This window comes from Opisthorchis viverrini (assembly GCF_000715545.1).
Source record: "Opisthorchis viverrini unplaced genomic scaffold opera_v5_61, whole genome shotgun sequence".
Lineage (NCBI taxonomy): Eukaryota > Metazoa > Platyhelminthes > Trematoda > Opisthorchiida > Opisthorchiidae > Opisthorchis > Opisthorchis viverrini.
The window spans coordinates 1,672,825-1,696,162 of NW_008751717.1; the positions used below are offsets into that span (position 1 = coordinate 1,672,825).

Below are 23,338 nucleotides of genomic sequence, written 5' to 3' on the forward strand. Positions count from 1 at the left end.
GCATAGTAGCGGGCAAGTATTGTGCCCCATATACTACTAATACATACATTCTTATACATATATATATATATATATATATATATATAATCGGCTTCGAGAACTCAACTGTTTAAAGCGATCCTTCCGCCGCCAGCGTATTTGCATATGCTGTAGTCAATGAGCCTTCCAGGAATATGTGGAAAAGCGGAAAGGAAGGGACAATATTCTGAGGGACAACAGCGTATATCCGCGGCAAATAGGATTTTAGTTTATTCAGGCCAGTAGTTTGGGTATACTAAAACAGTTTCGATCGCTGCCACCTTCCACGAGTATCCGAGAAAACGCTTCTCTGTCGACTATATCAGGCGCGTTTATGTAATACCGAACTGAATCGTCAAGGTTCCCGTTGACGGCCTTTCATCCGTTTGCGTCTGGTTATGTTTGATGCTCCCAGTCAAGTCATGTGTAGTGTTTCGATTGACATTTCCGTGGGGGCGAGATAGCCCAAGTGGTTAGAACGCAAATTTACTGACCGGAAGGTCCGTGGTTCGAACCCGACCTCTACCTCTCGACTCCCCTGTCTAGTAGGCTGGGGCAACCTGGCAGTATCCCAGCCCTCGTGCAACCTTCGGGTGGCATGGCAATTAGGCACCAATAGGGTGCCGCAGCTGAACGTGCCACACTTATCAATATTCTTGCAAATATCATCCAGTACACTTGGCTTGAGCACTCAACCTATACGGTTGTGTGTACGGACGTATGCTTTCGTTGTTTCCCGATTAACACCCTATACAGTTGTTTTTTCTACCGAGTGCCCAGTGAAAGGTGATATACTCTGCCATGAACACCGATTTTCATCACTCGATCGATATCCATTCAGAGTTTGTCAATTCCGGTAGTAATGTGATGGTTATTTGTGACCATACTTGTGTAGTCAGCGGAAAATTTAGACCACGGAAATTGATGAGCTGCATAATCTATTATGGTTTCCGGACAAATTGTGAGCCAGCTGGCATACTGTGCAATCTCTGAGTGCACAGTACTTTCAACCAGTGTTTTGACTGTTTTACAAAAAGTCTTAGCAACGGTTGTTGAGTGTAGTCCTGGAAACGCCTCTGCTCTCTTATGTGGACAAGATTGTATGGTCCTCGGCGAGACAGGGATGAAAGGGCACGTATGAGCTCAACCAATAGACCGGTCTATCTGTCATATGCACATCCAATTCGCGTCTTTCCCAGTAAGACCAACTAGTCATTTTACCTGCAATTCCGGAAACAGCAAATTTTAGTGTTTGCTTCTGCTGAGTGGACCAACCACAAGGCGGATCGGTGTGTCACCCAATATCTATTTTTGTCTGGGTTGCTTTTTTATTGGACTGCTGTCAGTAGGAATAACAAACGGGAAATACCTCCCTAGTGAAATTAATTTTCGCACTGGGTTCCAGTCTGAGGATGGTAATCCAAAAATCAGATAGCAAACACCGTATAGATCCCCGTAGTGGTTGCTTTATTCCACATAAAGGTGAAAACAGTATTGCAGAGTATTATTAACTAATTGCCGAACCTTCCTTATGGAGTTGAGGTGAACCAACTGATATTGACTTAAACGGCTGATGTCGTTAGCACCACGGCCGTACCATCCTGTGAACAGGTTGGTTGGGTTAGCCTGGGCGACTTCTGCGGTAACATCTGTTGGGACAGATCACTCCGCTACGACCTTAAGAAGTTAGACGAATCCAGCCTTATCAAACGGGTGGTAGCACTACTTTGTACTTGCGAAAGCGGTATACAACCTTTTTGGGAGGTCACAACAGGGCGGACCGTTTGGAGGAATATTGGACCGGAGTATACAACCTGGGAGGGCAAAAAAAGGCGGACCGTTTGGAGGAATATTGGACCGGACTGTTGCGAACTGAGACGTGCTAGATGGTAGCTAGATAAGCATCGAGTTCCCAGTTAGTAGTAGTAGTAGGGATTCTGAGACGCATAAAGTCCACGGAGCATTGCTGCACCTTTTGTAGGGGAATTTAAATGACCCATCATTCAGCCACAGGTGTCTCACCAGCATTGTGACTATCCATCATTTCAAGCTTGTGGTATAAGTAACATGCTCAGGAAGGATACATCCCACGGGACAAATTGGCCTTCTTTTGAGAAGCCGTCGTTCAAAGATTCAGTCAACAACAGTTCACCTGACGTGAATTGTGTGATCGCATGTTGAGTGGCGCTATATTCAGCCCAGTTTCGAGTTAATCACGCTGCCCGTGATCCATTTTAACGATATGACGGTGTTGAAACTAACACGCAGTGTTTTGTGCTTCTGAAGCTCTGGAAATGCTCGAAAGTATCGCAGTGACAGCTTTATCGCCCAGGTTGGTTTCATTCTCAAGAAGGTGTCCCGAACGGGAACTTCAAATTCAACTTATCACTTACAAGATACTGTTTTGGGTGTGTTGCAATATCTCTTTACAACAAGTAGGTGAGCCTGTCTTTCTTTCGCTATTTCTTGTCATTTGGGTCATTAGGTCAATCCTAGCCAATCATGAACCAGAACAAGCTACAGGAAAATACATCACATAGATAGCCTCAGTACTTATCTATTGAGCCGTGGCTTGTTTCACTTCATCCGTTGGCTTAATTGTGTTCGGTACATATTGCAACGAAACGAACTGCTAAATTCTTCACCAATCCAGATCAAGAATAGCTCGCTGGTGTCTCGAGATGGCGGGACTGCGGGCCCTTTACGTCATTTCTGTATGGCGGTTCTATTCTCCTACCGCTATCCTCACTCCTGTGGTTTATTTCCGGGATATTGGCTTTGCCAGCTTCTAAGCTGTAGAAGATTTATCTAATCGACGCATATCTACATCTCATGAACCCCAATTCAGATTTGTTCGCTCGAAGATTCAGAACATTCACAAAGCGCGTCTTGTCTTATTTTTCGTAGACACTGGTTTCGGAGTTTTGAACTGCACATGGAACCCTTGTCACTGAGGATCTTAATTGTCTGGACTGAAAATCCAGGAGGGGTTAAAGTGGCATCACTTAATGAGCCTGAAAGACGCATTCTCACACGCTGGCCCCGTGTTCCTGACACCCCCTCACATGTTTTTCTGTTACAGCCAAACGACTAACGTTTCAGATGTCACCTGCCAAAGGTGTCTCGAAAAAGGTCATTGGACATTTCAGTGTAAAGGAAAGCGGAAATATTTGGAACGCGAGTCCTATACGTGCAAGCTTGGAAAAAAACTAGAGAGCATTCAACAGAAAAAAGCTCGCTCCAAAGCTTCTAGGTGCGTTTTTGTATTTATTGTCGTCCTATCTGTAATCTAGACACCGACAATCGTCTTCCTCATCATCCACATCGTCTTCATCGGATCAAAGTTCTACAGAGTCATCCGATTCCTCAGACACAGAGACCTTCGCTTCAAACGGATCCTCATCATCACAGAGTGACAGTGATGACGATAGTGCTTCGTCAGGAACCGAGTCCTCAGATTCAGCCAGTGAAAACAGTGGTAGTGAAACCAACAGTGAGGATTCAGGCCCGAAATCGGAGAAAAAACGGAAGTCTAAAACATAAATGTATTGAATCAAATGAGTGATGACCCATGCTTTGATACGGTTAAATGTACATATGCTTTATACATCCTTTGTCGGACAACTCTTACTCTTTTCCCCAAGCTTACTGCGCAGATTGTCTGGTGGTGTCAGACAAACCTTTGACCTGTTTACCTCCGTTTATCTCCGGACTGGTTTTCGCTTCACACTCTTCATCAAACATGTTTTTCCGATCTGTTAGTTGAAAGCGATGACTGATGGTCAGTGTAAATGCGATCGATAAGTATTGAAGCTTTGTTTCCCCTCCTTATAGGGTCAAATTGTAAATTATTCGCCTAACGTCTGCTTAAGTTCACGCCGTTACCTAAACGGCTCCTTCAGCTCTATGGCTATGCATTCTGTCAGGCAGTCTGCTTGGCTTGCTGGCAAACGACTCAACTGTTTGACATCGCGGATATTTTCATCATCCGGAAATATAATTTATTGTAACGGCTGAATTCTAGAGCTTGGGGACTTCTTACGTGACCAAATTTCGAAACACGCAAACGACACCGCGTAAAAAGCAATCTCGAGATATTAACTGCCTGTTAACCCATGATTTGGGCAAGGACTGGAGGATGTGTGGGGAACATGAATGTGGAATGGAGGACGTACGGAGCAGGCTGGATTTCGGTCCGTCGACGTAGGATAGTCGGGCAGTGGTGACTGTTTTCGCAAAGACGAGTGCATTGCACCCATCATTTAGTAATCCGAATTTTTCGGCGTTGTGACGAAGTCAGCGCTGGGTTTTGTTCCACTGCTATGCATTTTACTTGGGTCATGACCTAAGTAGGTGGAAAGATAACATACTGTTCCTCACTATGTGCGGTATTTGGGTTGTGACGTCACAATGATTGATTTTGTTGGTTGAGTATCACTGTTAGCCGTAACCCATACCACCCCTCTGAAGTAGTGATGTAGGGTGCTAAAATACGTTGGTAGAAGCCTGTTGGATCCGTGCATGCTAGACAGCACTTACCGACCGTAGCTTACTGTAGTATTCTCACATCCTCATTATTGATGTTTACCGTTAGTTGTGCGAAATTCAGCTATCGGCGCTGAGCTATTGGTCAGATGAAGCAAGTGGCTCAGGGGCTTACTAATTTCAGGACATCTTCGACTAGATAGACAGAAGAACTAATTACACTTTTTCAATGTGAACAGCCCCAACGTGTTCATCCGGAGAGGAGCAGATGCACTTTTTTTGCAAAAGCCAGTATGATAACAGGACTGGCACCTCAGCTTTGATATTTGTGAGCTTTAACATTTGCTTAAACTGACTGTGATTGTGAGCTGACGTTGGGAATCCAATTTTGCGCAAAGCATAGGCAACTTGAAAGGAAATCCAGGGTGTTCATGAGTTTGGGCATAGTTCGACAGCAGAATTGAGCAACTGATTTTAGCGAATCGAAACATGGAGCTTAACCGAGGCCCTAAGGTAGCCGAGAAATGGCTGTGAACCCGGAGTGAGAGAAAGCTAGTTGAATAGACCCAGTCGCCCAATCATAAGGGCAACGGGTGCGACGGCTTGTAACCCACGGGTGTGCTTGTATGTTGATTCAAACCAGCTTTCGTCCTATAACCAGCCCAGTCATATAAGAAATAGAATTGCATGTTAGAATCCTTGTCTGTACGTCGATCTTAAACTGGGATCGGTTTGGATTTATTCCGAAATCCTGATTGTAAATTCAATTTTAAATGAGAACAAGCTTGATATGTGGAAGTCTGGAATGATTTGTCGATGAATGCTTCATTAAGTCAAGCCTATAAGATCTGTTGGGCGAAATTACATGAAAACCATGACACCGCTCGTGCTTGAACAGCACAGGCAAAAATGGGCTGCTTAAGAGTTTCAGTTGAGGACAAAAGGGGAATGCTGGTGAATGCATACTTTTATTTAAGTGCATCTCGTTTCGTAGGATTAACAGAAAAGCACAACAGTTGAATGCAATGGGAATCATGAATCCCTTGGTAATTTTACGGATAGCAAGCAATGGGAAACGAATTGCAGTACCCTTCTGATAGGGATTCCCCTCGGAATGACTCCATTGTTGGGACTGGCTTGCGAATAGCGCCTGTTTTGAACTTTACAGACGGGTAGTTCCTCCTCTGAGGTCCTTTCTGAGAATCGCTGTAATTCCGAAGTTCTTAGTGTGACGAAACGCGAGGTAATGTCTGGTAATCATTTCATTTCCGGTCAATCGATTTTCTCTGGGTTAGGTGAGCACTTAATGACCGGAAGATCCGTGGTTCGAACCCAACCTCGGCCATCCGACTTCTGCTGTCTAGGCCCGGGCAGTATTTCAGCCGTCGTGCTTTCTTCGGTTTGCTTGTCAGCTATGCGCCAAAACCGTCTTAAAGCTGAACGGCTGTTTATTATTATTGTTATTATCGATCGTCTGCTCCGATTTCAACAACCTATGACAGCTACTTTGGTGTTCACTAATACACTAGTGTGGGTGACTTGTTTGTAGCATGGCCTTTGCTATGGGTTTCATACGGGGTGTGCCAATCAAGTGATTCTGTGTGGGAACGGTGTTTTGATCCGTACAGCAGACTTTGCAGAAATGTCGAGGCGCAAATTGTTCGGAAATGACGGAATTTTTTCCTAAGACAGGGACCTGCTGGAAGAAAGGCACTCTGTGATGAACTGTGCTCCAACTAAGTTAACAGATCAAGGATACAGAAATAGACACACCAGAGAACACGGCAAGCGACTTCTGTAATGGGCTCAAATTTTCTTCAAAAAGTGTGGATCAGCGGAGTGGTGTTATACGGCCCTTCTTGTACACATGAAACCGTTCCATGCAAGTTTGATATGGGTTTGATTCATCAATAATGCAGATCATCAATGTCCCCAATGCAGGTCTTACGCAGTTCGACTTTTTAGTTACCGTACAGGTCAGCAAGTAGCCCATCTGTTCGTAGCGACCTTTTCGGAGTGTTAAGCCCATAGTTGTGCCGACAGTAACTTTCTGTAACCTTAATCGCACAGACCAATCCAGCTAAAACTGGTTGGCTATACGAGTGCGATCCGGGTGCTTTTCATGAGCGGCAAGAGTCACCAGCCCACCTACATTGTACGTCCAGTTCACTGGTTCAGTTGTCCGTCTTTTCTCTCCGCTCGCCGGTCTTCTTTCCGGTTTGTACCGGATTACGTTCAGATTGCGTTCAGACTTCCATAAGCTGCACGATGCGAGTTTCGTTGGGTGTCATCTTTCATGTATAGTGGTATACCAGCAGGGCTCGATGTGACAGACGAATCCGACAGCTGATGCCGGATTTATTCTTGTGAGGCTATGCAACCTCCAGTGCTAATTCTGATTCGAGAGTTCCCAGTATTTTTCAGTTTTATGGGCTTCTCTCAAATCTATGGCCTTTAAATCCGTACCTGAATGTCATCAGACTAACCACTGCACTGCATGTTGGACTGTTGGTTTGTGCTTTGGTAGTTATTGACATGTACTCGTTGCAAATGGTTCAAGATTAGTAACGCTGACTCGTTGATTCATGAGTCCATGTTACCTACCTCTCTAGGAAATTCTACGTTTTCCACACAATATCTGCTGAGATTACCACGCCAACTTTTTTTCGGACATTATCTAGATTTAGAAATTAACTTCATTCTGTGACTTACTTCCACAATTCGTCTTCGTGCACACAACTTACTTGTTATTCAAGGTTTGACAAATTCGAAAGTCAAGTTAAGAAAAATTGAAGTTAAAACATCACGACTGGAGACACGATCGATGTTACTGGGTTTTTTGTTACCTTAGTCAGCCCGCTATCGAAGGCGATCTGTTTGAATCGGATTTCAACATTTGGATATTGTGGTTTGTAAACAATGAATAGTTATCGCATTGTTTATATGATAATTTTCGGTGAGCTGGTGATTTATTCGAGCTCCGGGTGAATATTTCATTTGTATATTTCGAATGAGTGTATAGTGTGAACTCTGAAGAAGAAGAAGAAAAAGGGACTACTGGAATCGCGTGGAAAATTAAAACCCGAACATTTTTGGGGTAATGTATAGTTGGGTGCCTTCTGTGAAGAAGCACGTTATTTCGTTTCTGGCTTGATGTACTGTAAGGTGAGTCACATTACTCAAAGTGAACATACAGATTAATAGAGTATGCAGTGTGCGCAAACCATTCATATGAAGTAGAACAGAAGTGAAAGGGTACCTTGTAGTTTCACATATTGGGTCTCCGGTGCGCAATTGGCTAATCTGTAAATTATGAGTCCAAGCTCTGAAAAAGGGACATGTCTTTGGTATCCAGTGATTTATGTGAACTAAACAAACATGGCAGAGGGTACACACGCCTCTACTTCTGGTGACAATCTTAACTTGTTCGTAAGCCCTTAAGTCCATTTAACCCTAGTGTGACTTTGCCGTTCCTAGCATCGTCTGTGGCTACGAGGCACGGAATCGTGGCCGTTGCTGCCATAACAGGATGATTCGCGGGAGTCTACCAAAAGCCATAGACTTTTTTGCAACTCCGATATCAACTAAGAATCATACAGGGGTATTGAGATCACCATGTTGCCCATGAAAGATAACGCCGAATACTTTAATTATGGAGTGTCCATGGGACGCTACTTCGGCAGTTTTGTGTAACATCTTTTAAGTAATGGTCAACGGATTACAGTTAGCTCTACGTTTAGTCGCAAAGAGAAACGCAATGTTGCTGCAAAATCTGGCTATGCATGATAAAATTGCGGATGGATTTAATTGACTTGATAATTCATTAGTTTCTTTAGCCCCACTTTGCCTTGCTAACCCTATTGGGCTTTTATTGGAGTCATCATCGACAGCATAGCATCAGTGTTTAACACAGATGCTAATAGATGTTGACACAGATGATTTATTAGAAAACCTTATTGTGAAGAAAGTAATAAAGATGGATGGGTAAGGACTTAGTGCTAGCTTACTACAATCATTCCGAGGTGCATGCACCTCCTTGTTGGATAGAGACTCCGTTGATGCAACATACTTGGGCGCTAATCTATCTTGTTAGCAGCCCATCTTGCAATGCATCCAACCGGGTGCAGTAGGGATCACGCGGTTCCCATCCTGGAAGGCGAGCATCAACGACAGCACCCAGACGTTTCGTAATCCCCTTCATACACCTCTGCCATGTCAAGTGTTGTACATCTCCCTGCTTCCGCCACTCCGAATTGGGAAGCAGCGCTCTTCAGCGGACGACAGTTAGGCATACGCAACACATTTCCCAACCAACGAAGCTTCTGCTGCTGGACCAATTCTCCAACGGAAGTACCCGTTGTACAGCGGAAAACTCGCGTTCTCATTGCCTCGTTACGGATACGCCTACACCAACCCACACGAGCTATGGTCCTGAAACAACGATTGTCGAACATGAGAACGAAGGAGGTAGCGAACAAAACTTGTTTTCTGTGATTGTTCATCTTAGCTAATACATCACAGATTTATATGGTAGCGGAAATCATATGGAAACACACATACATACATACACTTCAGGGAAATAGAAATCAAAGGAACGGGGTTTGGATGAGGGGTAGGTCAATGGGTCACGGAATTAGGTAAGTGACATCAATGTCAGACAGACTAGAAAACAAGTTTTGTTCGCTACCTTCGTTCTCAAGACTACCAAGGGTATATTCAACCGCTTGAAACAGTTCAAAGATTGTCGAACACCTGAAGACGTCTCAGTTCCGCCGCTCGAACAGGCCAAGTCCCACAGCATTGCAATCAAAACAGCCCGCACTGTAGCTTGATACACACGTACCTTGGGATTCAGTGACACACCACTTTGACGCCATAGGTGTTCCAACTTAGTAATCGCGATCTGAGCCTTGTTATTCGTGCATTGCTCTCATCTGTCACGCTACAATCGGAACTAATACAACTTCCAAGATACGTGAAACTCTTCACAACTTCCAATGCCTCTTCCTGGATTTTGAGTGGCATATTCAGTGATTGCATGTCCACGGGCATGACCTTACACTGTGTAGGTGCAAAGTTCATACCAAACGACTGGATGACTCTAGTCAGTTCACTCAGAAACACCTGCGCCTTCTCTTTCTCTTGGAAAATGAAGACGGCACTATGACCGACTCCCCCCAGTTGTCTGGGACAGATTTCTTTTCCCAAACGCAGCCAAACAGATCAGGGAAGCTCTGACTAAAGACTTCACCCTCATCTTTGAAAAATGCGGGTGGGAGCGGACCAGAAGCTCGGTGGCACTTGAGAGACCATATGCAATCATAAACCTCCGAGGCCGTAGGTGGTTCCACGTTCACCATCCAGAGTTCTACGTCGCCCGTGGGCTCCAGTCGGGTGTCAGCTGGTGGCCATGACAATTATTGTTCGAAGAATTCGGCCCGTCGGTCTAGGCTTTCTTTATTCGAGAGTTCGCTCCATTTCGCTCCTTGATAGTTTCGCTCACAGATGGTTTCCGGCGACCGCTGGCACGGATCGACTGAAATAAGCTTCGGACAGTATCGACTTTCTGGGCCTTTTCCATTTCCTTGGCTTCCTTTGTCCACCCCATTTCACGGTCAGCTTGAGCGCTCACCTTCATTTGACGTTTGGTAATTCGTCGCATAAAGTTATGTTCCGGGTCGGCTGGGATATTTCTGCGAGATTCAGGCAATGCCACTGTTCGGTCTGATATTCGGTGCTTGAGTACACCTAGTAGTGCCATGCCACAGGCGAAAGAGGTGGCAATCTCGTCCCTGTATGACTTCGTATCTGATGGTGGATCCTTTGGAAGAAACTCTAGAAGGTGATTCTAGTAAGTTCATCAAACATCCGGATAAGCCAGTCTTTCAGTTGCCGTGCGATTTGTCCGCACCTTACACGGCCCCGGAAAAGGTAGGGAGAAGCGACTTCGGACGAGCGCATTGTCGGAATCCACGAATGTGTTCCAAAACGACCGGCAGTCAGTTATTGACCCGGGCCATCGGTAACTGATGGAAATTTGATCTATCTGAGTTTGTGACTGGCATACCGTTAGAGGACACCACATGGCCAGACGTTTCACCACACACACTGTCTGCTCCGTCGTAAAAAGTTGACTATATTTGTCTACATGACATCATGTGTTGTGCTCTGATTAAGCGGACCGTTCTATCCTTTACACCTGACAGGCGAATACACCTGTTTTTGTACGACTGCCTAGTTTAATATCGCATGAATTGCGCTGCGATTGAAATACCCATAGATGGAACACTGCTTTCTATAGTTCGATTTTATCTAGGTCCACTAATCATCCACCTTCCATCATGCTTTAGATATGCTTAATCACATACTGGTCTGTGATAGCAAACGATATGTGCCCTAATTGATATCTAACTCATATTCGACTTGGCGGTAGGGTGCTTATTAATTTTTTGACCACATTCCCTAATGATGCCAACTTCAGGAAAGCAGTGCGAGATCTGTCCAAACAGCAACTGATAGTGGGACTTTCGCGTGTCTCGTTTTAATCAGGTGATCAGTTTCACTTGTTATCTGTTACTTCCCATATCTTAATGGTCAAAAAGTGGTCGAAGTCAGTGGGCTATCGAGATTCGGACGGTTAGGATATTTCAGCCACAAGGAAAGGAGTCTGGTTCAGGAGCTATAGTTATCCGAAGAACAGACATCATTTCAAGAAGGCCACAGAGATGACCGAATGGATTTCTGTACTTTTCAAAAGATTGCAACTTTTGGATTCATTGAAACCACCTCCTCAAATTGACTGACTCACTTCTTTTTTATGCTAGTTCCGTGTTTAATTTCCGGAACTTGGGGACCCGCCTAGACTTTCATCCTCTTGTCAAACTACCAAGATGTACTGTGTGTGATCTGCTCAGGTGCAGTTCAGCTGTCGTAAATATTCAAATCGGCTTTGGTAGGTTTAAAATTGCTGCATGTTGTCTTTACTTTAAGGCTACCTGAGAGCGGCTATTTGAGTTGACGATGTGCTTAAGAAAGTATCAAATTAAGCTGATCGATGGAATACTTTTAGATCACTTGGTCCCACCACTGAAAGATTGTTCAGTTCTGTGCCTTTGAGAAGGAAGCAAGTATCCATCTGCTGGCCTAGCAAAGTAGCATCAGTGATCCAACAGTTGAGCCAAATCATGTCTATGTATTTCCAGATGCCATGGACACATTTAGCTAGTCCTTAGTGATACGAACGTGTACAGCCATGTTCATTGATATTTGATCAAAATCAATCAATTTGTCAGCTACAAACCGTGTATCATAGGCACATTGGTTCCAGCTTCCGCGGTTTCGATTACCGGAAAAAGGGACAGTGTGGGGCATAGAGCCGAGCCTCACAGGCCATGGCTTTTTCAGTTAGTTCGGTAGCTACATACTGAAGGCGATAACTTAAATGCATCAGCGTCACTGACTGCGTGATTAGACAATTTCTGACAGCGTCACTAACCACTGATGAGCTGTGTCCCGGGGTCCCCATCCAGGGAGTCGGCAGCTGCCGACCCGACTACGTTTACTGGTTTGTGTTTTCATAATTCGTATCCAAGTCACCCTGTCCACCTCTCGATCGCTTCTACTCAGCACGGGGCTGAGCGAAAGGAGCTCTTCGAGGCAGACGGTTTTCTAGCATGCAGAGAGTACTTGTACTAACCCACGACCATCCGCCAGACGGTTCCTACCAGACCCGACCAAAGCTTCGGAGACACCGATGATCAAACAGACATCTTCCGTATGTACTCTGTGCGTAGGGGCCACGTTTCGGATCCATGAAACAGTATACATCACACCGCCGCATTGTAAATCTTCCCTTGTCTGACAAACTCGCGTCATTTGGGCGCCATAAGTCCTCGAGGTTAGAAAGGCTTCCCTGGTCTTTCCGATTCGACAAATCATCTTATTTCTAGCTTGTCTACCGGGACGTATACAGCTGCTCAGGTAAACAAATTTATTTACCACGTCGATTAGGCCGTACGCAAGAACGAGGTGTGGATTTGATTCAACCCAGTCTTGTAGCGGCACTTTACACTTCGGAGGTGGGAAACGAATGCCGAAACGCGCGGCAGAGATATTTCGGCTATCCAAAGTCGTCTGTATTTGGGAGGGATCTGAACCAAGGGGAGCAGTATCGCCTGCATATTCATTGTCTGTAAGCGGACGTCCCGGGAGTATTTCGATCCTCGAGGTTTCAGAGACAGGCAGAAAAATTTCATGCAGCATAGCAATAGCAAAGTTGAAGAGGAAAATTGAAAAGAGGACAGCTTTGACTTACACTAGTGAATGTGGTGAACTCAGGCGAGAACTTCTCTTATACTTGTACGTGCCCACGGGAGTTCGCATACAGTGCCCTCATGAGGGATATAGATTTGAAAGGGACACCTTTGATCGCCAGACACTGTCAAATATCGAATCTATTGAAACGGAGCGACTGTTGTCCGCAGCGAGAGCCCTCTCCAACTCCCAGCGTCCTCTGTCATTCTTCGAGCTCCTGATTATCCGGCGTTTGAAGGGCCTTTGTGCGTCTTCATATTCGCTAGTTTCTGGTGCTGACTTTCTGGCAGCATAAAATCTGTTGATCTCTATGATATCCAGTGTTCATTTAGTCGAGTCATATGGCACGGACAAACAGTTCTGAAAACTAAGAGCATTGCTTCTTTAACTCGCCTCCATTCATCCTCTAAGCAATTTTCTTCGTCCACATGACTGTGCGTTTGCCGTAATTTTCTAGCCAGACCAGCTCCATACTCTTCAGCTGTTGAAACTTGTCGAAGTTGAACGGAGCTGCTCTCTTTCGGCACGCGTAGTGCTGGCGGAAAGCGATGTGCTAAGCGGGTCCGCCCGATGACGTGATTAGAGTCAAGGTTGCGTACCCCAGAAGTAACGACAGTCCATAACTGAGAGCCATGTGGTCCAATTGTGTTCACGACTGTCTTGTGGTAGGTGACTTCCAAATAAATCGGTGTGTACATTTGTGTTGGAAGTTTGTACTGGCCAGGATCAGACGATGATCTGCACACAACTGAAGAAGCTGCCCTCCATTATCCGTACGCACACCATCGACTTCAAATGGACCACCTAATTGTGCTTCTTCCAGACTTAGTCATCCAACTTAGGCATTCATATCACCCGCCAGGATTACTACATCCGTCCTTCTTGCCGACTAAATTAGTCGTGGCACATTGTTAAAACTCGTCTTTCTCAGTCTCCGAACTGCTGTGTGTTGGGGCGTATGCCGACAAATAAACCCCATTTACCGCATCGATTTGCGTTAATCTCAAGTGATTCAGACAACCACAAGCGCCAAGCGACTGTTTGCTGAAATCCAGTCCAGTAACGCGCTTTCAGCCTTGGGGCTGAGTGCAACTCCACACCGTAGATACCTCGAGTCGTTGCGTCAGGGGCGCTAGATGCTCGAAGAGTGAAACGTTGAACGTCTGACACATCCTAAGTGGTTTTGAGGAGCACGATCGAAATGGCGTCTTGTATGAGGAATTCGGAGACTAACATGTCGATGGAGAGGGAAAGTAAGGTTTCATCAAGGAATGTCCATTGTCCAATCTGACACAGAGTACGGACATTAAAGGCTGCAACGTGGATCAGATCTTTTAAGGTTAGTAGGTAATTATTTTGGTTTATGTTTCTGGGCTAATGTTTAGTCACGGAATTGTGGCTAGGGGATTGGCAGGTAAGTTGATTGGATTTCATTATCTGGGCCGCGAGACAGCGGTTGTTAGGGCTTTCTTGGGGACCCTTCCTGAAGCCAATAACTCAATAGTCTGACCAAGTTGGCTACAGGGGGCCGGTCTGGCCCGAGGGCGCGGCGAGTAAGGCATCACTGCCCCACCTTTAGTGCAGCTATGCACATTTTGTGCCTCTTGAGCAGCACCAGACTTTTTGGTTTGGAAAGTACTTCGACCGTGTTGAATAATGCACCGGCGGTCACGGTCAACCGTTGGATGAACGGAGTGTGTGGTTATTAGGGACGACCTTTTCTAACCCGCCCTCTTTCGGGGGAAGGCAGCATAGCTGCTTCCACAAATATTGGCGTGCTGGTCACCCGTGGGAAACGCCTTACCGTCTTCACACTTCTATCGCAGAAGCCAGTACGACTTTACCCCCCACTCTTCACACTCGCGTGGAACGATTACTCGTAGTGTGGGGACTCTGTTCTTTGTCGGGCTGCTCTCCATCGAGCTTCCGGACAGACCTTAAGAACTGAGCTCCAGTGGGAGAGCCGATGGGCGTTGCAGGTCTCCGTTTTTGTCGGGCTTCTCTCCAACCAAGCTTCGGACAGACCTTAAGAACTGAGCTCCAGTGGGAGAGCCGATGGGCGTTGCAGCACAGATTCTCGACCACCACAACAAGGTGACATCCTTAGGTCTGGAGTCATTGATATTAGACCACTGGCAGCATTTTGATTCCTTTATTTAACCAAAAAATCGTTCAGCTGTAGCACCCTTTTGGTGCCTAAGTGCCTGCAACTAGGAGGAAGCATGAGGGCTGGGATGGTGCCAGATTGCCCAAGTCTAGACAGGGGAAGTAGGGATGCAGAGGTCAGGTTTGAACCACGGACCTTCCTGTCAGTAAATTCGCGCTCTGACCACTTGACGCATCTCGTTCCGTATTTAGCCGAATTCAGCTTTATTCTTTCCCATAGTTTTCCGTGTTTCCATTGCCACTCAAAGACAGCGATAAGTGAATGACTGACGGTTTAAAAACTGAATCTGACTGTGTGATCCCCACAACTGAACAAGCATCACAAGACTGAAGTAACCATTTCGACTTTGCACACACAAAATCACGTTAATATGTCCACTTTAATTTAGTTTCAGGTTGTTCTGTTACTCAACTGGAACTGTTTTCTTTCATGCTTACTGTGCCATTTCTATGGGGGCTGAAGTCGTCACACATATGGCTGGACATCCGTGGTGTTCCAGTAAGTTTGGTTTGATTTCTGGCTAAATATGATCACCATTCTCTCTAAACAAAATGACCCCACTGATCTTGGCTGCTACATGACCACACCGTAGATTTCGTTTCGAGTAGTCTTGTTAAGTAGATGTACAAACAGGGTTGTGTTGTTGGCCTGGAACTTACCACCTGCATTTCGAGGTTCCTGCCATCGAATGACAGTCCACTAACTCAGAGCACCACACGGTTGACCACCCATATTCATTACTACCTTTTGGCAGCTTAAACTCCTGTGAAACAAATTAGTCCAGAAATACTAACGAAAATGACAGGCATCAGCTGCATGCATCATCATTAGCTCTCACTAGTGAAAACCACTGGGATCACATTTTGGAGGAATGTGATTCACAGCATTCAGTCAGTTCTATTGACCATTTTCAAGCCAATGACCTCGAACTGCGGTGGATCAATTAACAGGAGCAGAACTCTTTGTGATTACGTAATATTTCATTTAACAACCTCATCCTTTGGGAGCTTGTATGCTGAACTACACAAACATTCATTAAACACCATCGGATCTCAGCCATCCTCAGCACTTCAGAGGAGCGATAATCGGCTAACGGTGACTGAACTGACCGGGTTCTGAGCGTTCAAATGTTAGGTGTAAATTGTCGTTTGCCCGATATTCTTGCCAACGGAAGATTTATATTGCTTATTTGTGGCACGGCAACTACGGTAAATATATTACGTATCAACTTAAGTACTTGCGGCTTGTCTGGTTTTTCACTTATTCACGGAACCTGCTTATTTTGCGGAAGAGTTCATATGGATTCATGCTAAAGTCGCAGGATTCGGCTTTGTGCGTACTCTAAGGTTTTTGATATTCTTCAATGATTAGCGGTTTGTTAGAAATTAAAAGTTTTTGAGGAGGATCGTGTTAAGGCATTATGCGCACTTGGTAATAAGCTGTGGACTAGCATTTCTGCCGTCTGTGTGAACAGGAGGGATAATTGAATGCTGTTTTGTCGGTTTCGTCAGCACTTCTTGTGCAATATAAGTTCCTGGTGGTTCAATGTAGGGGCTTCCAAAAATGCCTCATCCTAGTGCGAGAAACTGATGGATTGTTGTGCATTAGGTCAAGTTTTTCACGCTTGTGTGTGGTGTTCGTAGTTCACCGATGAATCGACTCGATCGATGTTTTTCTAGTTGGGTCTTTCTCATGAATGCTGGAATTAAAACCATCTGCTCCACTTTTGCAATAATAATGGGCGGTTGAGTGTTTATCTCATTGTATATTTCGGTTGATCGTTTATTTCGGAACATTTTCTAACAACAAGGAGATGCTCGTGTTCTGATGTTGCATTGGGAAGTTCCTTGTATTGTGCTTGATATTGCGAGTGGTGGTAGTTTTCTTCAGCCTTCTTTCCGGTATACAGTTTAATCAACAATCCATGCCCAGTATCAGTTTCGTTGTTTATTTTTTGACTACTTGGTAGTAGAGTCAGGATGGTCTCCCAATTGCATTTTTTCCGATGGTTCCTATTTTAGAACCTTCTGATCGATATTCCTACCTGATGCGACTCCTTGACTTACAACGTCAGACAACCCAGACGATCGAGGCGGGAGAACCATCGCGTACGTGGTTTTACTTTCCCTCTTTTTACTGTATCGGTGTTGCCCTCGGTAATGCAAACTTTCTGCGCGATGGGTAGAACGGTTTTTGGTGAACAGTAGGTTCGTTTAGCAAATCCAGATGAGTGATGAAACAGCATCATAAACGAGAGATTCAGCTGGGTTCCAGATGAGTCTCCAATCAAAACCAAGTTGATATGCAAATTAGTGACAATATCTTACCGTATTCGTTCTCAACAGACACATGCCTGTCCCACGTTATTGTGCACAGTGGTAAAATCAAATTGGGATGCGGACGCTTTATTTGACAATAAGCGACAACGTAGTTTGAAGCAAATCACTTAGACATCACTAGGGATTGAATTGAAGTTGAAGCATCAGACGTTTCTCATGAACTTTGCATTCTCAGTGAAATTTGTGGTACTCTCTGAGTAATGATTGTGCAGCACTCACAAGATTACTACACTGGAACGGTTGTGCGGAGAAGTCGGGTAAACCAGCCGAACAGATAACTTTTTCCGAACGGTCCTGCTCACATTCTCAGATGCGTGCATGGTAGTCGTACAGCTGCTTGCCGATCGGTTCGTCAGATGTCTGCACGCAGTCACATCAGGTTTGCGCTGAGATGTACATGGATTCAACTGAATACCTATACTCAGCGTGAACCCTAAATAACATGGGAGCGGGCAGTTTTAGATCCATCATCATACCAAACTGATAGCCCATAGTGGGTTATTCAGGTTGGCGCAAATGCGTTGTTGGGACCACAGCGTATGTGAAAGGTGGTGGCGCGACGTACTCAAGGCACACATAGCTGTGGATAGCTAATCTTGACTATTATTTAGCTTGAGCTGTACACCGATGGTTACCGAGAATTATGTGTGGTACCGTTTTAGGGTTACCACCCCCCGAACATCCAGATACAATTTGTTCTATATCCAGATGCAACAGCATCCTTGCGTTTTGCACACTTCATCCTTCTGGCTCGAAGTAACGGTCGTTGAATTGATGGAATGCTTACCATCCTGTTTTGGACTTCCGCCCCACGAGGCCAACTTCAGCAACGCTGATGGTTTCGATCAAGTTGTTCACATCGAAGCTTTTGCCTGTCGAATTAGCTTTTTTCCTATTCAGCTGACCATAAAGAAGTTACTTCATTGTCCCTCCTCCCTTCGTTCGGCAAGCACTTTCTAGCGTATGAACGGGATCATGATCACAGTGTGCCCTTTGGAGAGCGTCCATGTCCGACGCTCGTTCAATCCAGTGTGTCACAGGCTTGTGCATAACAGGTTTTCGAAGTGACGCACGCGCCACAATATACAGCCGTAGTCGGAAACTTCTCGGGCAGACGCAGTAGCTCATAAAACCTTTGCGAGAGCGATTCGCGATCGCCCGCAAACGTGGAAATGAATACCAGGTTCTCCGCACTAACTCATCTACCATTGAACAGAAGCCCATCAAGCTGATATCCACCTGTACACCAGCGTCGTCCTTTACGAAGGCCCCTTGCACAGTGGCTTTTACATAGGTAGTGAAGAGGGCTGAGGCGAGGACGAACCACTAGTTTGCATCAGTGAAAATTTCGAAATTATTCGAAGTTAATCCATTCGTTTGCAGCTCTACTCTCATCCTGTTTTGTTCGCTGCGGAGGAGACTGACAAATTTTGGCGAACAGCTTATATTTAGTGACTCAATCGAAGGCCTTCTGAAGTTGCTGTTTTCTATGGGAGCTGTCCTGCAGCAAATATCAGGTTTATTATGATGTGATGAGCAAGAAAATCACATTATTTTTGGGGGATGTCAGGTGGTTGAGTGGTCAGTGCCAGGAGCTTTCCTGCGCCGCCCAATGGACTGATGGTTTTGTGATTGTCAGGTAGAGTCTTGTTTCCTTTTGATTTACAAAGTCGCTTGACCATAGCATCTTTGAACTGCGGTATAACATTCTTTCTGCTTGATGATGTTGGTCAGTTGGCCATAGTCGGACCACCATACTCAAACATTTGCGATACAAGCATTTGTTCCTCAACTGATTTTCCTTTGCCCTTGTCTTTCCTCTTCGCTAGTCTAGTCACTTCGACCATGTTATAACTACCGGACAATAGTTTTGGCAAGTGCCTTGTCTTCTCTTTCCATCAGTTGTTTTGGGTGCTCAATAATGCCGCAAACTAGTCAGAACCTTTCGAACACAGTTACCTAATCTTTCTGATTGCTTTCTTTGTCACCTGGTGCTTCAGTTTATTCCACTTTTCTGTCAACTGGCAAGATGGATTCAAGACTGTCATTGCAGAGGCTAGTTGATGATAATAAATCAACCTGGATTTCAGGTCTTCGAGACTGGTTGTGTCAATTTTTATGCGCTCATCGATGCAGTTGGTGTAGCTGGCTTATAGAGCTGGATTTTGAACTTCTTTGGAATAACTTGGTTGTTTCTTCCACAGTTAGCACATCGCTTCACTCGTGTGATGCACGACTCCCGAAAGTCTCATTGGTGAACGTTAAAATAGTTCAATAGAGTAGAGTGGCCACTGCGTGTGTCCATATGGCGATGTGCTTCCGTCCGGGGCGAATTAGCGTGTTGGTGATACAAGCACATGGATAGCGTTAAGTCTGAGAAAGACGGTTAACCTAATAATCAGCTGGATTCAGCATTGTTCGGATGTTCCACGATGGAGTGGTCAGCGGTTTCTTGGGGCGATGTGGTCACTCCTGATTTACCTGCAAGAGAGAGATGAGTTAGCATGGACTGTTATACCACCAGCTACAGATGCCTACTCTATAGGTGTGGTTGCTTCTGTCGCGAGACTACGCCCTAAATCGGCTACACAGCCTTGGAGGTTTTATTGGTAGGATTAATACTAGTAATTTTTCGAGCGTAGTTGGTTACGGTTGGCATAAAATCTTGGAAATGTTTGTTCATTAGCTTTCCCTCGAGAGGGCGGACGATAGTGCTTGTCCAGCACTGATCAAACTGAAGATTACGACTGAGCTTCGGTTAGTCTCGGCAGAATGACCATTGTCTCGGCATCGACCCGAACAACTCATTATTTATGGCAACTTAGTCAGTGCACGTAGTGGGACGGTGATCAGAGTAAGATGATTGCAGAGGCCTATATACCATTAGGTTCCGGAAACAATGTAGACAGGCAATCTGGTGACACATGTTGGCCTATCTGATGGGACATCAACACACAATGCAGCTTGCTATATTCCCACAAGGAGTCATGTCAACAGCCTGTACTGCAAATAGCTAGTTGGCGAAGTTGAGGGCCTGATGTAATGTGCGCTTATATGCACCACCGGTCTGAGCCATCTTAGGCGAGTTTAGTTTCTTCAGAGTCTCCCAGATTGGACGCCTTTCATGGTCGGGTGCGATCCACGTAATCCGCATTGTTCGTCATTCGGCAAAGGGTCCCTGATATAAGTAGCAAACGAATGCAGGAAGGATAAAAAAGGAAGATCACAAACTGGTACCACAAACCCAGGGGCTTCCATAGGCGAACCACAGGCGCCTATAAGCTTGGGCGGCGGTACTCACCATATAGGTTCATGACTGCTCACAGTACACACATCTGTTTTTTAAACGTAGTTGAGGTTTCCAAACATAACTTTCAACCCTCGAAAACACAACTCTTCAAATATGGGTTATTCTCCTGGAGGGACCCCGTTGTCCATGTTTAGGTCAAAGCACATTTGAGTTGGCTAATAGCATTTGGAAAGCTGTTAAGTTTGATACCAAAGGAAAGCTCAGCCTAACAGGGGAAACGCAGGTAAGTTCGGAGATTAGCCAGGTTTGTTCCATTCATTGACGAATGTGTGGATTTTTCCGCAGTCCGGTGGCTCTAAAACGTTTCACCTCACCATTAGTGTGCAGTGTGCGACATCATCACCCGTAATTTCACATACCTTGGAGGCTTTATTGGTAGGATTAATACTAGTAATTTTTCGAGCGTAGTTGGTTACGGTTGGCATAAAATCTTGGAAATGTTTGTTCATTAGCTTTCCCTCGAGAGGGCGGACGATAGTGCTTGTCCAGCACTGATCAAACTGAAGATTACGACTGAGCTTCGGTTAGTCTCGGCAGAATGACCATTGTCTCGGCATCGACCCGAACAACTCATTATTTATGGCAACTTAGTCAGTGCACGTAGTGGGACGGTGATCAGAGTAAGATGATTGCAGAGGCCTATATACCATTAGGTTCCGGAAACAATGTAGACAGGCAATCTGGTGACACATGTTGGCCTATCTGATGGGACATCAACACACAATGCAGCTTGCTATATTCCCACAAGGAGTCATGTCAACAGCCTGTACTGCAAATAGCTAGTTGGCGAAGTTGAGGGCCTGATGTAATGTGCGCTTATATGCACCACCGGTCTGAGCCATCTTAGGCGAGTTTAGTTTCTTCAGAGTCTCCCAGATTGGACGCCTTTCATGGTCGGGTGCGATCCACGTAATCCGCATTGTTCGTCATTCGGCAAAGGGTCCCTGATATAAGTAGCAAACGAATGCAGGAAGGATAAAAAAGGAAGATCACAAACTGGTACCACAAACCCAGGGGCTTCCATAGGCGAACCACAGGCGCCTATAAGCTTGGGCGGCGGTACTCACCATATAGGTTCATGACTGCTCACAGTACACACATCTGTTTTTTAAACGTAGTTGAGGTTTCCAAACATAACTTTCAACCCTCGAAAACACAACTCTTCAAATATGGGTTATTCTCCTGGAGGGACCCCGTTGTCCATGTTTAGGTCAAAGCACATTTGAGTTGGCTAATAGCATTTGGAAAGCTGTTAAGTTTGATACCAAAGGAAAGCTCAGCCTAACAGGGGAAACGCAGGTAAGTTCGGAGATTAGCCAGGTTTGTTCCATTCATTGACGAATGTGTGGATTTTTCCGCAGTCCGGTGGCTCTAAAACGTTTCACCTCACCATTAGTGTGCAGTGTGCGACATCATCACCCGTAATTTCACATATATCACGTGAACGGTAGACAAATGATCATAAAAAAGTCATCCTTAAAGCCATAGTGATGTAAACTGCTACACTTGAATACTCTAAAGAGAAGTCACCCTCATGGACATTACCTACCATCTTTCCCCGAAAGACAGGATAATCTATGATCCATCTAAAAAACAACTCTCGAAAATTTCACTGCTCTGTTCCAGACTAGCAACCCGCACATCACATGTTTTGGCTGGTAATAGTTTTGTCCATTCATGCATTCATACCATACCATACATTCAAACTATCGATGATGGTTTTGTTCTACTCTACACTGATACCAGCATTCATTTTACTGATTCTCAGTTGAAGACTTGAGATTTTATGCGCACATCAGGAATCCAGGAATTACGATGAAATGTGTTTTCACTCGTTGAACTTGCTATGTAATATTTGAACGAATGAGTTCTTTTCAGGAGCGCAACACCCTGACTACACACTAGCGAGTGTGGTTGGATTATCAAAGGTGGGACGTAGTTCATTATCAGACACTATGAAACTAAACGAGAATCTTCGGCGCAATTGCACGCAGTAGTATTTTAAGGAAGCTTTATTGTCCGTGATCGGTAGACTTGGTCCTCATGAGGTGTGTGTGTGTGTTGTATTTCGGGTGTTACAAAAGGAGGGCCATCATATTAATGAGTCATTCTCAGAGTATCCTTGTACGATTGTCAAAAACTGATGTGGGTGCGTTATTCTTTTTTGGTACCATCAAAACCCCCATGCAAGTTGAGTCGTTCTGCATGAGTGGTCACCGAACTGAACTGTCGTGATCTCAGCCATCGGTCATCTTACGTACAAAGGTACAGTCCGCAAGATCAGCTGTTACCAAGGCGAATCTGGTGCCTACCATAATAGTCCTAACCTCGTCCAGTTGGCGTCCGTCGCCAATAATCTCTGGTATCAGCTTAGGTCACACGTGATTGCACAGCATTGTCGTACATCCAGTGTAAGGCGACAGGCTTTCCTTTTCGTGAGAAGAATGCAACTGTAATAGCACCACTGCCCCAAGGATGCACAGATACTTGCCCAGTGAGCTGTGTGATTCGCCTATTTCCACCTGATGTTTCTATTCTTCCTCATTATTTATGTCATTTATAGGTGCTGGGGACCCGGTAGATTCAGAAGTTAGTTCCACCGAGGTAAGTTGAAGTGTCACCCTAGAAACTGATATGTTGGCTTCGTCCTGCTATTTGTTGCCGCCGCGATATTCGCCTTGAGTGAAACCCTGTTTGGGATGGAGG

The 23,338-nt window shown here is 45.1% G+C and overlaps 2 protein-coding genes across 2 annotated transcripts in view; one reads left to right on the top strand and one right to left on the bottom strand.

The window, feature by feature from the left end:
* The window catches only part of T265_13374 (hypothetical protein), a gene marked incomplete at both ends in the record, with an annotated part of 37,608 nt that overhangs the window by 7,127 nt on the left and 7,143 nt on the right, over positions 1 to 23,338 (top strand). Inside the window, 4 exons of the mRNA XM_009168608.1 lie at positions 3,101 to 3,271; positions 3,312 to 3,496; positions 17,005 to 17,091; positions 23,196 to 23,236. Of these exons, the coding sequence (XP_009166872.1) occupies positions 3,101 to 3,271; positions 3,312 to 3,496; positions 17,005 to 17,091; positions 23,196 to 23,236 (484 nt within the window). The remainder of the gene's footprint in view (positions 1 to 3,100; positions 3,272 to 3,311; positions 3,497 to 17,004; positions 17,092 to 23,195; positions 23,237 to 23,338) is intronic.
* T265_03987 (hypothetical protein) lies at positions 3,357 to 3,762 on the bottom strand (the record flags this gene model as incomplete). The annotated part of the gene is made up of 2 exons (XM_009168594.1): positions 3,357 to 3,550; positions 3,699 to 3,762. The coding sequence occupies 2 exons, from the start codon at positions 3,760 to 3,762 to the stop codon at positions 3,357 to 3,359; spliced, it is 258 nt and encodes an 85-aa protein (XP_009166858.1).